Raw genomic sequence first — 15,531 nt, forward strand, 5'->3', positions numbered from 1 at the left:
GGTTGTCGTTTGCTAATCTGGCTTTTGAAGATATTTATTTTCTCCTACCGTTCTAGAAAATAGCGGCTTCGCGGGATAATCCTACTTCGTGCAAAATTTACGTTTGTGTCGTCACGATATTATTGTTTTGCACGAGAACGTTTAGTCGAATTTGCAGAAAGTAGACGAAATGCATTATGAGTGGAAACGACTGCATTGCAGGCGAAATTTGTTGTCGTGTTTATTGTTTACCGTACAATTTACTTCTTGTCTATTTCGTTCAATTTTTCCCGAAGTTACGTTTTTGTAACTACGGTTCAAACTTTTGGAAGCTGATACAACACCGTTGTTTTTGTATATTTTGTATACACGCAACGCCTGGCGATGCATACCGTTGTAGGTTTAATTGAGAAACTAAGGAGAGAATTCAGAGAAGGAAGGCATTTTTTGGCAACAAATAGACGAGAGAAAAAAATCCATTAATATTTAAGATTATAAATTTCCTTTAAGGCGGAAATCCAATAAAAACTTTTCTCTGGCGCGGTGATTATCTTTTGATACATGGATCTTCCTCCTCTTCTTCTTCTTCCCACTTCCCCTAACTGCCGGTAATTAAAAAATAAGACGCGGTTTCTGCCGAGAAACTTCATCTTTTGTACATATACGCCAGGTGTAAGACTGCAAAAATAATTTCTTCCGGGTATATACCGAGCCGCCTACAAAAGCTGGCAGAAGATAACAGCACCTCTATCGCGCATCAATCAATCATTGGAGTTATTGCAACCTTTATCCCCCCGCTGGTGGGCACAGACAGCAGTCTAAGCTAGGGGAAAGAAAAAAATTCTCTCCCGCAGTTCAATTTTGAATGCTCCCCCAGGGGAACCGACAGAATGCGCCATTCTGTGCTAGGGGGAGAAGCATTTTCATTAATTCTGTCAAACTCCGCTTCGAAATCCTATTCTGCCTATTCACTAACCATTCCTTTATCCTACACATCTTCACTCTTATTGAAATTCAACTTGTGCCGTCGAATAATTAATGGAAGACGTTAATCCCTTATTCTCTTAATCCCTTCGATAGATTTTGATTGATTTGCAATTTGATGCTCGTTCTCTTTGTTCTCCTTCGCATCTAATGTTTTCTAACTTATTTGTCTCTGGCTTTTGTTTTACATTCGAAAAGTTTTCCGCTGGATTAAATTTAATCAACGCCGATTGTTTTCTTTTATGACTCTCTAACCTAAATAGTAAATGTTTTAATTACTATATTTAAGATTATTTTACGTTAAGAAATATATGCATTCATTTATAAAAAAGAAAGAAAGTATTTATCTTTTTATGCGTTGTTTCGCATTTTCTACGAATTCCTATCCGAAACGAAAACAGATTACGTCACTGATTATAAACAAAACCTATAGTCTATTGCATGTCAGGTTCTACGTTCAACATCTGTGTTTTTACCCTTAGGAATCATAACTTTAATGCTTTCCTTATAATAATATAAGGGGTTTTTTTTTCTCCTTTCTTGTGAAAACAATCGATGTCTTTCTCGCAAAGTATTTCTGTAAGAATAACAGAAATAAGTCTAGGTTAGGCTTTGTTCTTAAGAAAATATTTAGGCCCGTATTTTTCCGCCATAAGCTCACTTCTAACTTTCCACTGTATTGTACCACTTTCCCAGACAGATCTACTATTGTAAAGATTGCATATACAGTACTTACGCTAGTTTCTTTAAGCATAAATATAAAATTACTTTAGTCTAGTTAGTGTATTTATTACGTTAAACGCTTTCTTAATATTCGTGCCCAACTTAGAGTAAATTTGTCTTTTATGGAAATTTGCGATTTGAAAATTAATCTGTGTGTGTTCGTTCCGTTTAAGTACAGTACCTCCCGTATAAAAATCAATTCAGACCACTCCCGCATGTTTCCCTTTTAAAAGATGTATTCCCGCACTCTACATAAAGGACATTTGTAACATCTTTTAAATTCTCATGAATTATCCCTAATCGTAAAGATTATCGAACCACTAAACAATATTTACCATATTGGTTATCGTTACCGATAATTTCAAAACCCTACGTTCCATTTTATTATCAAACTAGTTATTAAATCCGGATACCATCTGCAAGGATACGTTCATTAAATTTTATATATCGAAGCCTACATAATAACTGGTTTTTACGTTACTTGCCCTACGAACTAGTTTGTGATTTATTTTTAAAAGTTTTGAACTTGAAACTTCTTTTATTATATTTTTATTTCCTTCTTCTCCTCCCTTCTTTCTGACTGCGACCTAAATTTTTAATGCGAAAATAAATTTGCACTTTCCTAACCGGATTTTCAGTTTCGTGTTCCGAGAACGTTTTAAAACCTATTAAAATAATATAATTTTGGATGAGAGCCCGAAGGGTTTGCAATCAGAAGGGGGAAAACACATATATAGACTATATATTTAGGTTTTTTTCTGTGAAGAAAAATGCATAATTGTCTTTTCCGAATTCAAATAAGGAAGTGTTTCTTCCTTTGATTTTTTCTCTCGTTGCTTAATTAGAACATGTGATTGAATGGAAAGTATTTCTTTTTATTTATTTATTTATTTATATATTATTTTTTCCTTCCAAATCTTTTGTTTCTGTCCAGATCAGAAATTCCAACGTTCGAGATTTTCCACTCTAGTTCCTGTTTATTTTTATTCAATGCTTAAATTTCACTTAAAAGTTCATAACCACGATAATTATTACGAAAGGCAAAATGCACTTATCTTTCGGCTTTATCAATATTTCTATAAATATTTTATGTAAGATAAGGTTCGAAAGAAATTTTTTTTTTATGTACTCGATAAGTGGATTAAAAGGTCGGTTTTATTATTAGAATTGAAAACGGCTCTATTCATATTTTCAAATTTTACTTTTTTTTCGCATTATTTATCGTTTACACGCTCTATTAACACGCTATAAACTTTAAACTAACTTGGAGGAAGCTTCGTATTATTAAGCTGATATTATATGCATTAAAATGAACCATTTTCATGTTCAAATTTGGAAGAGAAAAGAGGTTTGGAGACTTTTTTTTTAATATCAATTAAAACGATGCATTTTCTAGTGGAAAGCTTAAAAGTTTACTTTATTTTTTTTAGTGCACCGTACGAGATAAATCTACTAAGAGTTTTATTTAAAATTACTGCACGCAGTAACTCCCCCACAGTCCCCTAAATATTCATTTTTCGAATGGTGGCACATAAACGAGTTGTCCCGACTCGGAAACAACTCTTAATCACCACATCCTAATGTTTCTGTAGGACAAAGAAAAAGATTCCCTCCAATCAAGACGAGAATGCTCCTCTCATTCGTCACTTCCCCGTCACACAGGGTCACTGACCCAACCCATCCCCCGTTCTACCCGTGACGGAAATGGACCGAGCCACAGCTGGAGTTCGCTGACGTCACATCCGTCCGTCAAGCAGACATGTGACAGGTGAAAAACAGTCGCTGCACATGCGACTCTCTCCCCGCGCCACCCCATACATTCTAAGTAGGGCACACCTACTGTATTTACTACGACGATTCCCAGTAACTATAAACATTACAATTCCTGGCGTCGGTCCAACTTTGTGAATGGGCTTGATGGAAAAATCGATGTTACGAAGAAGCTGAGATGATGTCCGGTTGTACGTAAGTCGAATTGTTGGAATTCCACTTAGCTGCTTTTATCGCTTCACGATTCTAAACGTGGAGCGGTTCAAACTGGATTTTTTTCCCCTCATCCTCCTCCGTCGGGTCGTGCCGTAGATTGCCACCTTGATATTTTTTAAGTGTTATGTAAGAAAAAAAAAATCCAGTGTTGCTAGGCGGACGGTTTTCCACACGTACACAAAGGAAACGGCTCGATTTTTAGTCGTTTGGTATCTTCTAAAGCAGGAAACATTAATGGGATGGCATTAATGTCGTTCGTCGAGATCTGCTCGTACCGAGTTGTACAAAACTGGATTTTTCACCCACACGAATCTTGTCAAAATTAGGTGTGGTTTAGATTCCAACAGAAATCTGTTTTAAGGTTCTTTTATAAGAATTAAGGCGGGTGTTTTGATAACGTAGCGTAGTAACGCCCGAATTATTTCCTCTCGGTTTAACTCTTTGCTGATATCGATTGCTGTCGACAAGGTGCACTGTTTTAAAGATTAAAAAAAAAAAAGGAAAGAAGTTTTAAAAAGGGCGTGAAAGTAGTAACGATTTACGATAATAAAATTATGGGAATAAAAACAAGCAGATTTGCTAATCTCGAATAAATCGGAAGAAGGAACAGTTAGGTAAGCAGCTGTTGATTTTTCTTCGTTAATCAATGGTATTAATAATATGCATTTTTGGTGTTTTAAACGATAAAAACAGTTTTTCGTAACTAAGCTCTTTATGTAATTTGCATGGTTAGTGATGTAATCATTAAGTGTGCAACCATAAATAGAAACTAAATTAACGTGACATTTTGCTAATTCTATTTTTTTTCTTTTTTTTCACACGCTGGGGGAACTTTAGAGTAACGTCACACGTGCATGACGTCACGTTACTTTTGGAAACGCACTGTTACCATCTCTTTCATTCTACTTTTTTTTTTTTTTATTCTCTCTCCTGACACCAGTCATTCCAGTCGGACAGGAATTTTCGTGTCTCTAGGGGAGGACATACAAAAGAGAGAATGACGGGGGGACTTGAATAGCACGAGGAAACTGCATTCGACATCTGTGTGACGACTTTTGCAGCGTGAGTCACACAGTATGACCACAATTCGCCGCTGCACATGCTTATGATGTATAGAGAAAAGTGCATCACTGTTTTGTTTTGTAAGAAGATTTAAAAGCTTCCTTTTTTTTTTTATTCTTTTTCTTCTCTTTCTCTCATTGTGCACGTAGGAACTTCGTGTATGCATTCTTTTTAAATGAGTTTTGACTAATGTAAAATTGCGAAAGACGTAATATTTACAAAATAGAAAGCGGATATTTTACGATTTCGTATTTTGGTAACGTCTAGTTAAGAATTTGGGTCAATAGCTGGTCTATAAAAGTGCAGACCTCATCAAATACTACTGTTATTACTCTTGTTTTATCTCGTCCCAACTCGTTAACGACAGAATGCTATTATGATGTATTTATCATTTTTAAAACAATAAACATTGCTCTTTGCGTAACATTTCCTAACAAAATAAACAGAAGCCAATACGTGTGTTTGGATTATTAAAATGGCGGTTATGTGTAAGTTACCCAATCGATGTTTTTCCTTTGTTTAAAGTGTAAGTTGTGTTCAAGGACGTCGATCATTATCTGCAGAGAATGCTGCGATAGGCTCTGATTCTCAATAGGTTTTAAAACAGTAATGCCGTATATCCTGCTAGCTTCAAATACAACGATGCCGTGTTTGTTCAGTCTTTTTTGATGACTCTTCCAGAGCTACTTTTCCTCGAGATTTTAGAGTTGTTAATAGGCCTATTGAAAAATTCGCTCGAAAAAACTGATTATTCCACGCGAATTTCGACAGAAATATCAGTGTAAAGGTTAGGAAAATGTAAGTATACTAGAAAGATGCGCTCGTGTAAATGTAGATGTTGGTATTTATACTCTAAATAATTCAGTTTTGATTTTGCGGAAAGCTCCCTTCCTCTCTACCTGTTTATAAAATAAAAGATTGAAATATTATTCACAAAATAAAAGAAAAATAAATGTATATTTATATATAAACTGGATACAAGATTTGTGATGATTAAACACATTTATAACCAACGTTACGTAAGAGATTTTGTATAGGAATGAAAAATATTATCGAAACATTAAATAAATATTTGTAAACCTTTTAAAAATAGATTGATTTATAATATTTATTTGTTCTTTATTTCTGTTTTAGCTTCTGGTTGAATTTGACGATTTAGACTGGAAGAAAAGGGAATGGATCAAGATCTACGACGATAAACTCTTCCTTCTCTTTCTTGTTGAACACACTTTGGTCTGGGCCCCTCGAGAAGATAATCCTATTCGTGGTGGAGCCAAAAATCTCTACTGGCCAGCTCTGGTGAGTTTAAATAAATAATATACTTATATCCAGTGATAAATAGTTTGCGTACAAGTTCGAAAAAGTGGCTAAATGGAGTGTTTGTGTCGTCGATACAGCACTTTCAGTTCGTCTATTTTTAGACGAAATTGGTGTAGCCGGTCTTCCACTCATTTAGTTCCAAAGGTGTTTGTTATTTAGGAGAACGGAAATCTTTCTTTGTCATCTTTCGACTCAAAGGTTAGTAGTCTGTACCACGTTCTATTCGCTGATAGAAATCGGTTTATCACCGGAATTCATGAAGATTTTATAGTAAAGTCCAACTCCGAACAAAGAACGTTTTTCAGTTTGTCTATCGAAGTGTGATATACTCGATAAGCATTTACAAAGTTTATTAATTACGTAATTTTAAGCACACAGAACGATTTGAGACGTTATTATTCTTACTTCCCAATGAATTCGTATGCTCTGATCTTTAGATTTTTCTTTTGTGCATTAGTTATTGCGGGCATTGTTTATGGGAACTAGAATTTGAGTAGTGTCTTACGGTGTGTCTTCTTTTTAAATTTAGCATCGCTTAAACTCAAACGTAATATGCAATCTGGATATACAATAGAAATACGAATACTTTATTCTAATCACAGTTGAGAAGATCGACGGAGTTTTGAATAGAAGTTGAAATATATTATATTTTTGCAGAAATACTTAAGAATGGTTTCAAAATTTTGAGGTTCTTAATGCACGAATTTCTAAAATGATGAATTAAAATTGCTCCCGTTCTAATTTATAATTCATGAAACTTGTAAAAGATGATCATGTTTCATTTAATTCCTAGTATAAAAAATTCGAGTTTACATTTTGAATTAGTTGCATTTAACAATTCTCTTTAGTAAAAAATAATGTCATTTTAATACTTGGAGCGCATTCAAGACTGTTTATAAATTTTACAACAAAAAAAGACTATTAAATGCTATTATCTTTTTTATATTTCTACGGAAAACTCGGCATAGATTTTCAATCTCCGAAACTCGAAAACAGAAAATCTGGAACTTTTGGAAACAGAATTCTTTATTGTTCAGCTTTTAAAAAAGGCAGAATAAAAAAAAAAACTAGTCTATCTACTTGATGCAAGCCCTTTCTTCATAATGGTGAGTATGACAGATGAGATTGTACACTTTTGAAACTGGAGGCCGGTCAATTCGTCCCTACATACAGAGGACATTGTCCCGTTATATCATTGATCGTATGTTATACAGCCCTCCCAGTCACTTCTAAACTTACGGCGCCGTTCGTCTTATTGGTCAATAAAAGTTGCAGATTGTGGCATTTTCCGTTTTCGTCTTGATAATTCGACACGATTTTTTTCTGTCGAGACGACAGCCCCACGCTTTATTCTGGTCTCGACTTATGCCGGTGGGTTGCAGCATATCTAGACTCGTTTCGGGAACTCGTCCCCCTTACTCGACTTCTTCACCTCTGTATGTTGGGGAGATTATTCCGACTTGAAGCAAATTTCCACGATAACAAAACTTCTCTCATGTCTGAAGAAGTGCCGAGGTTAGAGGTGAAAGATAGTATGTCACGAGTTACAGTTAACCGACGATAGTGAAGTACTGTTAGCCATAAACAGGATATTGTTTTTACTGTAGAGGCTCGCAGGCAGTAAAAATTACTCTACGTTATTAATGAGAAAATTTTAAGTTTTTGACTTTATAAAAATTCTTTATATACAACGGTATAAAGGATTTTCTTTATCGTAATAACCCGAAGCGTTACAAAAATAATCAGTTATTCATCTTACTTATAGATTAATTGATTCTGTCGAGTTAAAAAATAGCTTACACGGTATATAAATATACGTAAAAATCTATAAATATTCAATTGGAAAACTGGTAGATTAACAATTAAAAGAGTAATAATAAGAAAAAAGTTGTCAGGATGTAAAATCAAGGTTAAATTAGTCATTTAAGGAAAGTGGAGAATGCAATTATCTCAACCAGTTAAATTGCCTACAAGATATATTCTTAGTAATTTATAGCGTGTTGTAAGATATGAAGCAGTTATAAATTTAGTCAGATTTTCCTTCATAAATAAAAATTTTCGAACCGATAGCAAATTTTCTTGGTAAAATTCCGATGAGTTTTATTTTTAAAGAAAAAATTCAACTCCCAAATTGGGTGTTAAAAAACGAATATGTTCTGTAATCACGGCATGTTATCAATGGAAGGTTTCCACAAGTTCACAATTACGAATGGTCTCTTTAATTTTGCCAGTTTAAAAGTAGAAAAGAGGGGAGATATATGTAGAAATGATCTGACGTGAAAAGACTTCGGAATCAATACTTCATCCCAGTCAGAAGTCTGTAATTACCAGTGACAGATATGTAGAATATTGCAGCTTGCTAGGTTGCTCCTTGCTTGCTTTCTTCCTTCCACTCCGCTAAACTGACCCTCGAGTGTTCCTTTTATATATCCAAAAGGGATTATCGACGTCATTCAACAATTTTTCTTCTCTGTCGGCTTTTAAAATTCTTAGAAGTAATTGATACCGTGCCATTTATAAATTGATTCCTGTTTATTGCTTAGTAAATCACGAGAATGCCGCGTTGAGGCCATCTACCATTGATTCGTTTCTACCATATTGCAGCCGCCTTGTAATTTATATTGGTATGTGCGGAGAAAAGATGGCATGGCTCTTGGCTTGTAGAATATGTTTAACAGATCATAAAACCCCCTAAGATTTATAGAAAGGCCGGGATTAATTTTTACACTGGTGCCATTCGTACATATCTAATGTTGTTTGTCCAACTTTAGTTGCCTGTTCCATTTCTATATAGTCACGCCGAAATATTTAGGTTTTTAAGTTACACTAGCGTAATTTTGAATATTAAACTAATCTTTCGGAACAGGAAGTTGAAGAACTCAACACGGATTCCATTTTAAATGTGGTTGCACAGCGGATGTCCTCGATGAACGTCACAATTTTCTCATTCACTAGGGGGGAAAAAGAAAACAAGAAACTAGTGAAATGAATCATCATGCTCTTAATTGTGGTTTCGAGCGTAGTTTTAATGCATTATCATAATTTTAATAGTGGAACACAAGCATGTATGGGGAAATAACTTATCATTTAGTATGCCTACGCTAAGCACGTAGTGTTTCGCAATGCTCGAGTGTGGTGTGGCAGAAAATTATATACCTACCTAAATTGCCATTCTTCTATTAATTGCCTGAATAAAACGGAATAATATAAACCTATGGATAAACGTTAATTGCCAAATTTTAACCGTGTGTATTTAATGCAAATTGTGTCTTGTTTAGAAATTAGTTTTGCCCTTTTTTTTCTAGTCACGTTTAAAAATCGGAACGTTTTCGTGATATTATTCGCTTAGATCTAAAAAGTCACGAACTAGAAAGTAGGCCCAACGATCACATAAATAAGCTGGTGTTCCGCACTTAATAATTCACCGAATAAATTCTTTGTACTTTCTTACGAAAGGAGTACGACAATTTGCCGAACGTAAAGTTTTAACTCGGGGGAAAAAGTAAACTTAAGTAGCACACTTCAACTTTTTCTGCTTAGCATTAATAAAGTAGGCATAAATGTCGACCGAGTTCTGCAAAATTGATTAAACTTAATGAAGCGAAACGCTGGAAGCAACGCAAAAAAACAATCTAGACTAAATTTAGTCAACTAACTGGAATTTCGAAAGTAGCACGATTATTTTATCGATTTAGAGACAGATTTCTCGGCGAAAACAGGCCTAGAAAGAGCGAGAGAAATAAAAAAAATCGTGGACCGAACAATACTTAAACTTTCATCGAGTTAATCTTAAACAAACAAAAATTTCGGCATGTTAAATCATTATTGACACATGTTCTTACTTGCCAGTGACAGTTATGGGTCACCCTCATTCTTCTTCACTCGAGAAGGTCACGAGAAATTCCAGTCTGGTTGTTTGTTTTTGTTTTTATGAGTACATCCATTAAAAATAGGATGTCAGAAGACACCGGTTAAACGAACTCGAGCGAGTTTCGCTGGTTTCCATTATCCGGAATTCGATACGATTCGTGGAATTAATCGAAAAGCTCTGCCTTTAACCGGGCGTGAGTCACGACGAGTATTGCATACATTCCGGTTAGAAAAAACGACGATTACAAAAACAATTAATGTAATTTACGGAAGTCTGTAAAGAATATTCGCCAATAAATACTCCGTAAAAATATTTTTTTCGAAATATAAAGTAATCGGAGTCACAAGTTTAGAATTCCAGAAATGTTTTAAAACAATACTCTTATCCATTGTTTAACCCTCCGTGAGTCGCTAGGAATCGTTCTCTTACTTAGAAAATGATCGATTCGAACACAATGCCGACTTCTATCGTCGTCGAGCAGCCTTAGTTTTTTTCCTTTTCTGTTTTTGAAACGAGTTAAAATGGGATTGTGCACGTTCGAATCACAAGGCGAATGCCAAAGTGTTGTATTTGAACCAGTTTCAAGGTACGAAGCGTATCAAGTTATGGAGAACGGACGAATAAAAATATCGAATTAATTGGAAAAGTTTCGAATTCTCCATAAACACGCGCCGATCGTTTTTAATCGTTCGGTGTCTGTTTATAGAAGACTAAAAATTTAATTTCCTCTACTGTAGATAGAATAGTTGTGTATCAAAAACCATTGACCTACATATGTATAAATTATTGTTATTTAATACTGTAGTAGGGCGTGATAGTGTTATTTTTCTTTTGTTGTCATCTCTCGAATCGCTTTCGAGTTGGAACCGTGCCATAAAAACACCAACACCCTTTCGAAAACAATTTAGTAATCGTAGCCAAACTCGGCACTGTCGTTTATTTATTATTAAATATCGTGAAACATTTTTTAACTTTATGGCGTTTAATTGATGTATTAACGTATTAAAAATATCCCGTTTTCATTGGTCGGAGCGAGCTGTGCTGCGCGTTTTATGCAGATGAGACCACACCTATCGTAAGTGTTGTTGTCGGCTATTATATATGTGCCGTGTTTTGACTCGCGTGTATCTAGTATTTCTGAGTGTCCAGTTAAATTTGTCGATGCTACCGGGGCCCCGTTCGTGTTTACATTTACCAAACTCCGGTGGGTGGTACGCAATCCAGATTACGCTTTATCTGTTTATCTGCCTCCGTCGTGCGATTAGACAACAACCGAGGGACGGTGAGATACTTTAAAGTCACTGTCGAAAAATGGGATTTTGCTTTGTGCCGGTAGAAATAGCCCATAAATGACAGATTGGCGCTCGAAACAAAAGTCTTTTATTGTTAGTTTTGGGAGGACAATTCCGAGTTAATTACCAAACAAATAAAGATGATGCTCCAAAGACAAATAGACATTTTCTAAACAGGAAACGATTCTTAGAAATTCGCTTGGGATATCTCATCAATTGTTTTGGCAACATCACCCTGGGGAATGTTCTGTCCTACATTCACAGCTATTACAAATGATGTATTGTCTCTTGTGTTTTCCTTATTCCAGTCTACTCGGTGACGTAAGTCGAATACTTGACTACCGACCTTAGAGAAGGCACAAGTCGTATTAAATGCCTGGAATTGATTAAACCGAGAAAAAAATGACTTCACGTCACTTCCTCTTCTTACAAATCTTAATTGATATCTAGTTTGTTTATACTTTGCTTATTTTTGCGACCTTGGTCTTTTCACTTTGTCCTTGCGAATATTTACGTTGAATGACGAAGGGCCTGCTGCCTTGCGGGTCATTTCCGCCTCCAAACTGTCGAGATGTTACTTTTTCTTTATGCAAATAATAATATTTAGTAAAAGTTTTCTTCGAATGTTTTAACGTTATACAAACTTATGTATATTTTGTCTGAAATGCAGACGTATTTCGAAAAACCAAACATCCGTGTTATTATTATCTGAATCTTAAAATGCTTATAAATAATAGAGCAGCTATCGTTTTATGATAATTTTATCATTCTCTACCCCCCGTTGGCTTATAAAACAGTTCCAGATGGCTTTATAGAAGTATCCTGCATAAAAATTATAATGACGAAGTACGTTATTGTTTATCTCTCTTGCGTTTTTTCTCTGGAGCTTCATCCGGTTTAAGCACTAATCGAGGGTTTTTCGAACGAGGGATTTCCGGATCACATTTAAAGTGTCTGTGCTTCTTCGAATTCATAATTAAAGTTTATAAATGGGAAAATTATACGTCGGAAGCCTCTGTTACGGAGGCAGTTAAAACAGTTATTGCTACTTCTAGAATATATGTAAAAAGGCCAAAACGGGTTTTGGGTTCGAGCTAGGGTGATTCGCACAAATAATTAAGGCGTCACGGTGCATAATTAATCGTTAATTACACGTGGCCGGCAAGAAATGCGTCTTGTAAAATTTATACGTAGAGAAACGTAATTTATATCGTAGCTAATTGACTTTCGGAATAACCTCTGTCTTCGTGTGGCATACAATATCCAGCAGTTGGTGTCAATTTACCTCATTTCCCATCTCGTGTCTGTTCTCCCTCCGGTCGGAGAGTGAGAACATCCCGCTAGGTCATTTTCGACTCTGACCCCAACTGCTGCAATCTGATAGACACGAACGGGGGGTGGGCTGCCAGTCTAGCCCCCAAGGTCTCTGAGAACAAGTGGAGAACCAGTTTTAGACAATGTGCGCTGACCTTGAAGCGTCTTTGTACCGTTCTTGCTCCACTTCACCTTGAAGTCTGATTTTGACAGGTAGGTTCGCTAATTTCTCGAGGTTTTCTATCACCTTTAAGCGCCTACTTTTATTGTCTCGTATAATTACCACCCGCGGAACCTCGTCATGTTTCCTACGGCGTCGGTACGTATAATACCCCCGAATTTCATGCCTATTTAAATAGATCTATAGTGAAGTGTAATTTCCCATGCTGCGAAAGCTATAGATAACCATGTCGGAATTTGTCACGTATTTATACTTATTGACAGAATGACTCTTATTGTAATTTACTACGTTTTACCAAATTATCGCTGCCTACGAACGAAAGTTAATGAGGAGAGAAGTTGGCCAGGGTATACAACGCTTAATAAGTACAGCTAGACGTATCTAATCAGCTCGTTTATTAGATAATTCGCTTTTGCAACATACGATAAACGCGTTAGATTACCGGTACTTTTATTGCATAAGATAAATACCGATTTTTTGATTTGTTTTATATACATATATATAATTTTTTTTCCCTTACCTTGACTCCTCCTAATATTAATATTGAGGTCTAGAACTCTTAAATTTAACGATAAAAATTATTTTTAACCCTTATCTCATTCCGAATAGTTATTCTACGGCAATTGGGGTCGAGAAGTTTGATATTTATAAATTAAAATATATGCAGAAAAAGAACGAAATCAAAAAAAGTGGTTATCCCTGCCGGCTGGCCTTTTTCCCCCCTTTCTTTCTTCTTTTTTTGCGATTGTTTCTGTGTGCCGTTTAAATTTCGAGATATTCTCCAGATACGCAAAGTTTTCGGTTGTGATGAAAAGAAGTGCGGAAAAATCTGAATGTCCTTGGACGGATTAGAAAATAGAATCTTCAGATTGCGGACCGAGTTTTTAGCCTGGATGCAACCTTTAACCTTTGAAGTGTAAAGCCCGTGGGACAGACTCCAAAATTGTTGATGAAATACTTCCAATGGATGCGGGATCTTACTCTTACAAGCTGGCACATGTGCACCTGCTTATAAATGAGTTTTGCTCGATATCGAATGGAGTAGGCTGCGTACTTTCGTGTCAACACGCAAAGTCAAATTATAGAATCGGCAAGGCCACTCACACGAAAATATTAATCTTGCAGGAAATTAGTTTTTCGTTTAAAGAATCGATTTTATATATATATATGTATATATTTTTAATAAATGATAATTTAATGTCTGTGTTTATTATAGTGTATACTTCCATAAGAGGAAAGATTATCGAGGGATTAACTTTCGCCATCGATTATATTTTCGCACTTTGTTAGGAATGTTTCCATTGGATTGCTTGTAATTGGCAAAAGTTTTGATATTTTTTATCGGAGAAAAAGAGAGGGGTGGCAAGTAGAAGCTTGGAATGATGTGTCAAAACAAGAGATAGCACGAGGTTAAGTTATTTTTAAACAGAAAAATGGAGTAATTCTAGAACGCGATCTGATAAAATCGAGCGATTGGTCACAAAGATTATCGGAAAGCGATAAAGGATTTTTGGTTCAAAGAACTCGAGAGAAAAATAAAACACAACAGAATTTCGCCAAGAAAATAGGGGATATTACATCGGCCGAGTCAACAACGTAATTTTTCTTAGGAGAAACAATCGCAACAGACTTCGTCTCCGTTCGTTAATAACCTACGGCTTGTTTCGGATAATTTCCAAAGATTCATTCTGTTCTGTTAACAATTAGTAACAGGCAACAGCGGTAGGAATCTGTCGGATATTAAAATCGAATAATAAAACGAATGCATATTTTGGAAGCCTTTCCCACAGAATCTACCCACACCGTGTCAAGCGCAGATGCGTAATATATGGAATATACAGGTGCTACCAGCTGCTGGGGTGAATATTGTCATTTGTGAGTCAGCGGGGTTGTTCGTTATTATGTTATTACATAGAATTCGAAGAATTGTGCCACGCAAAGTACGGGAAAATCATCGAAGGATTCCGTGTGTCATCGTTGCGAAATTTACAAGTGGCAAGTCTTGGTCTTCTAGTTTAAAAATTTAATAATAATAGGAGGTTTCCCTCGGGAACTACGTTAGATAAATATCGACAAGGAGCTCGATTCGAAAAGTGCAAGTTTTCAAAGCGTCTAGCAGCGTAATGGTTAGGATATCGATCGGGTGCGTGCTCGTGTTCGATCGATGTTATTGACCGAATGTAGTAACTGTTGATGTTGTCTGTAGCAAACACACCCTTACGTTAGTTGATTGCCTAAATGGTATCGGTACACGAATCCGTCCCAAAAGGGTTGGTTACTAAATAACAGTCAGAAACTTTTGCCTGATTGTGTCCGGAAATACCAAAGACGACTTTGTTTCACAATCGAATTATCGGAATTGCTTCGCTCTCTCTCGCTTTATTTATTAGAAAAATATTGCCGAGTAAACACACTTATGGCACTCTCGTCTTTTACATGTTAAGACGTTATATCGAAGAATATCGAACATTCGCCTCGTTTATACGTGGGGAATAAACTTATGTTGGAATGTGCGAGTAAATAATAACACGTCTCGTTGTTTATCGATAATGTAGAGACGTACTGTGGTGCTCTCTTCGTTCGAAACCGTTCTCGATACGCTTTAAAAGCGAAATTTCGTGTCAGAATTAATTTACTTGAACACATGAAAGAAGCGAATATACGGAATTCGTCGAAAGGCGTGTATATATAGTTGCGAGAAGGGATTTTTGTTGAAGATCCTTGGAAGGTGGCCAGGATTTTTTTTTATGTAGGTGTTACATTGTAAGATGCAATAGCCAGATATATTTATAGCGAAACGTTACTACAAAGAAATTCTT

The 15,531-nt window shown here is 35.8% G+C and overlaps 1 protein-coding gene across 1 annotated transcript in view; it reads left to right on the forward strand.

Annotated features, from left to right (window-relative positions):
- Nucleotides 1–15,531, forward strand: part of LOC136976685 (probable JmjC domain-containing histone demethylation protein 2C) — a 146,212-nt gene that overhangs the window by 78,661 nt on the left and 52,020 nt on the right. The window contains 1 exon segment of the mRNA XM_067272048.1: nt 5,869–6,033. Within this exon segment, the coding sequence (XP_067128149.1) occupies nt 5,869–6,033 (165 nt within the window).

Source organism: Centruroides vittatus, unplaced genomic scaffold (assembly GCF_030686945.1).
Source record: "Centruroides vittatus isolate TY-2023 unplaced genomic scaffold, ASM3068694v2 contig_417, whole genome shotgun sequence".
Classification (NCBI taxonomy): Eukaryota; Metazoa; Arthropoda; class Arachnida; order Scorpiones; family Buthidae; genus Centruroides; species Centruroides vittatus.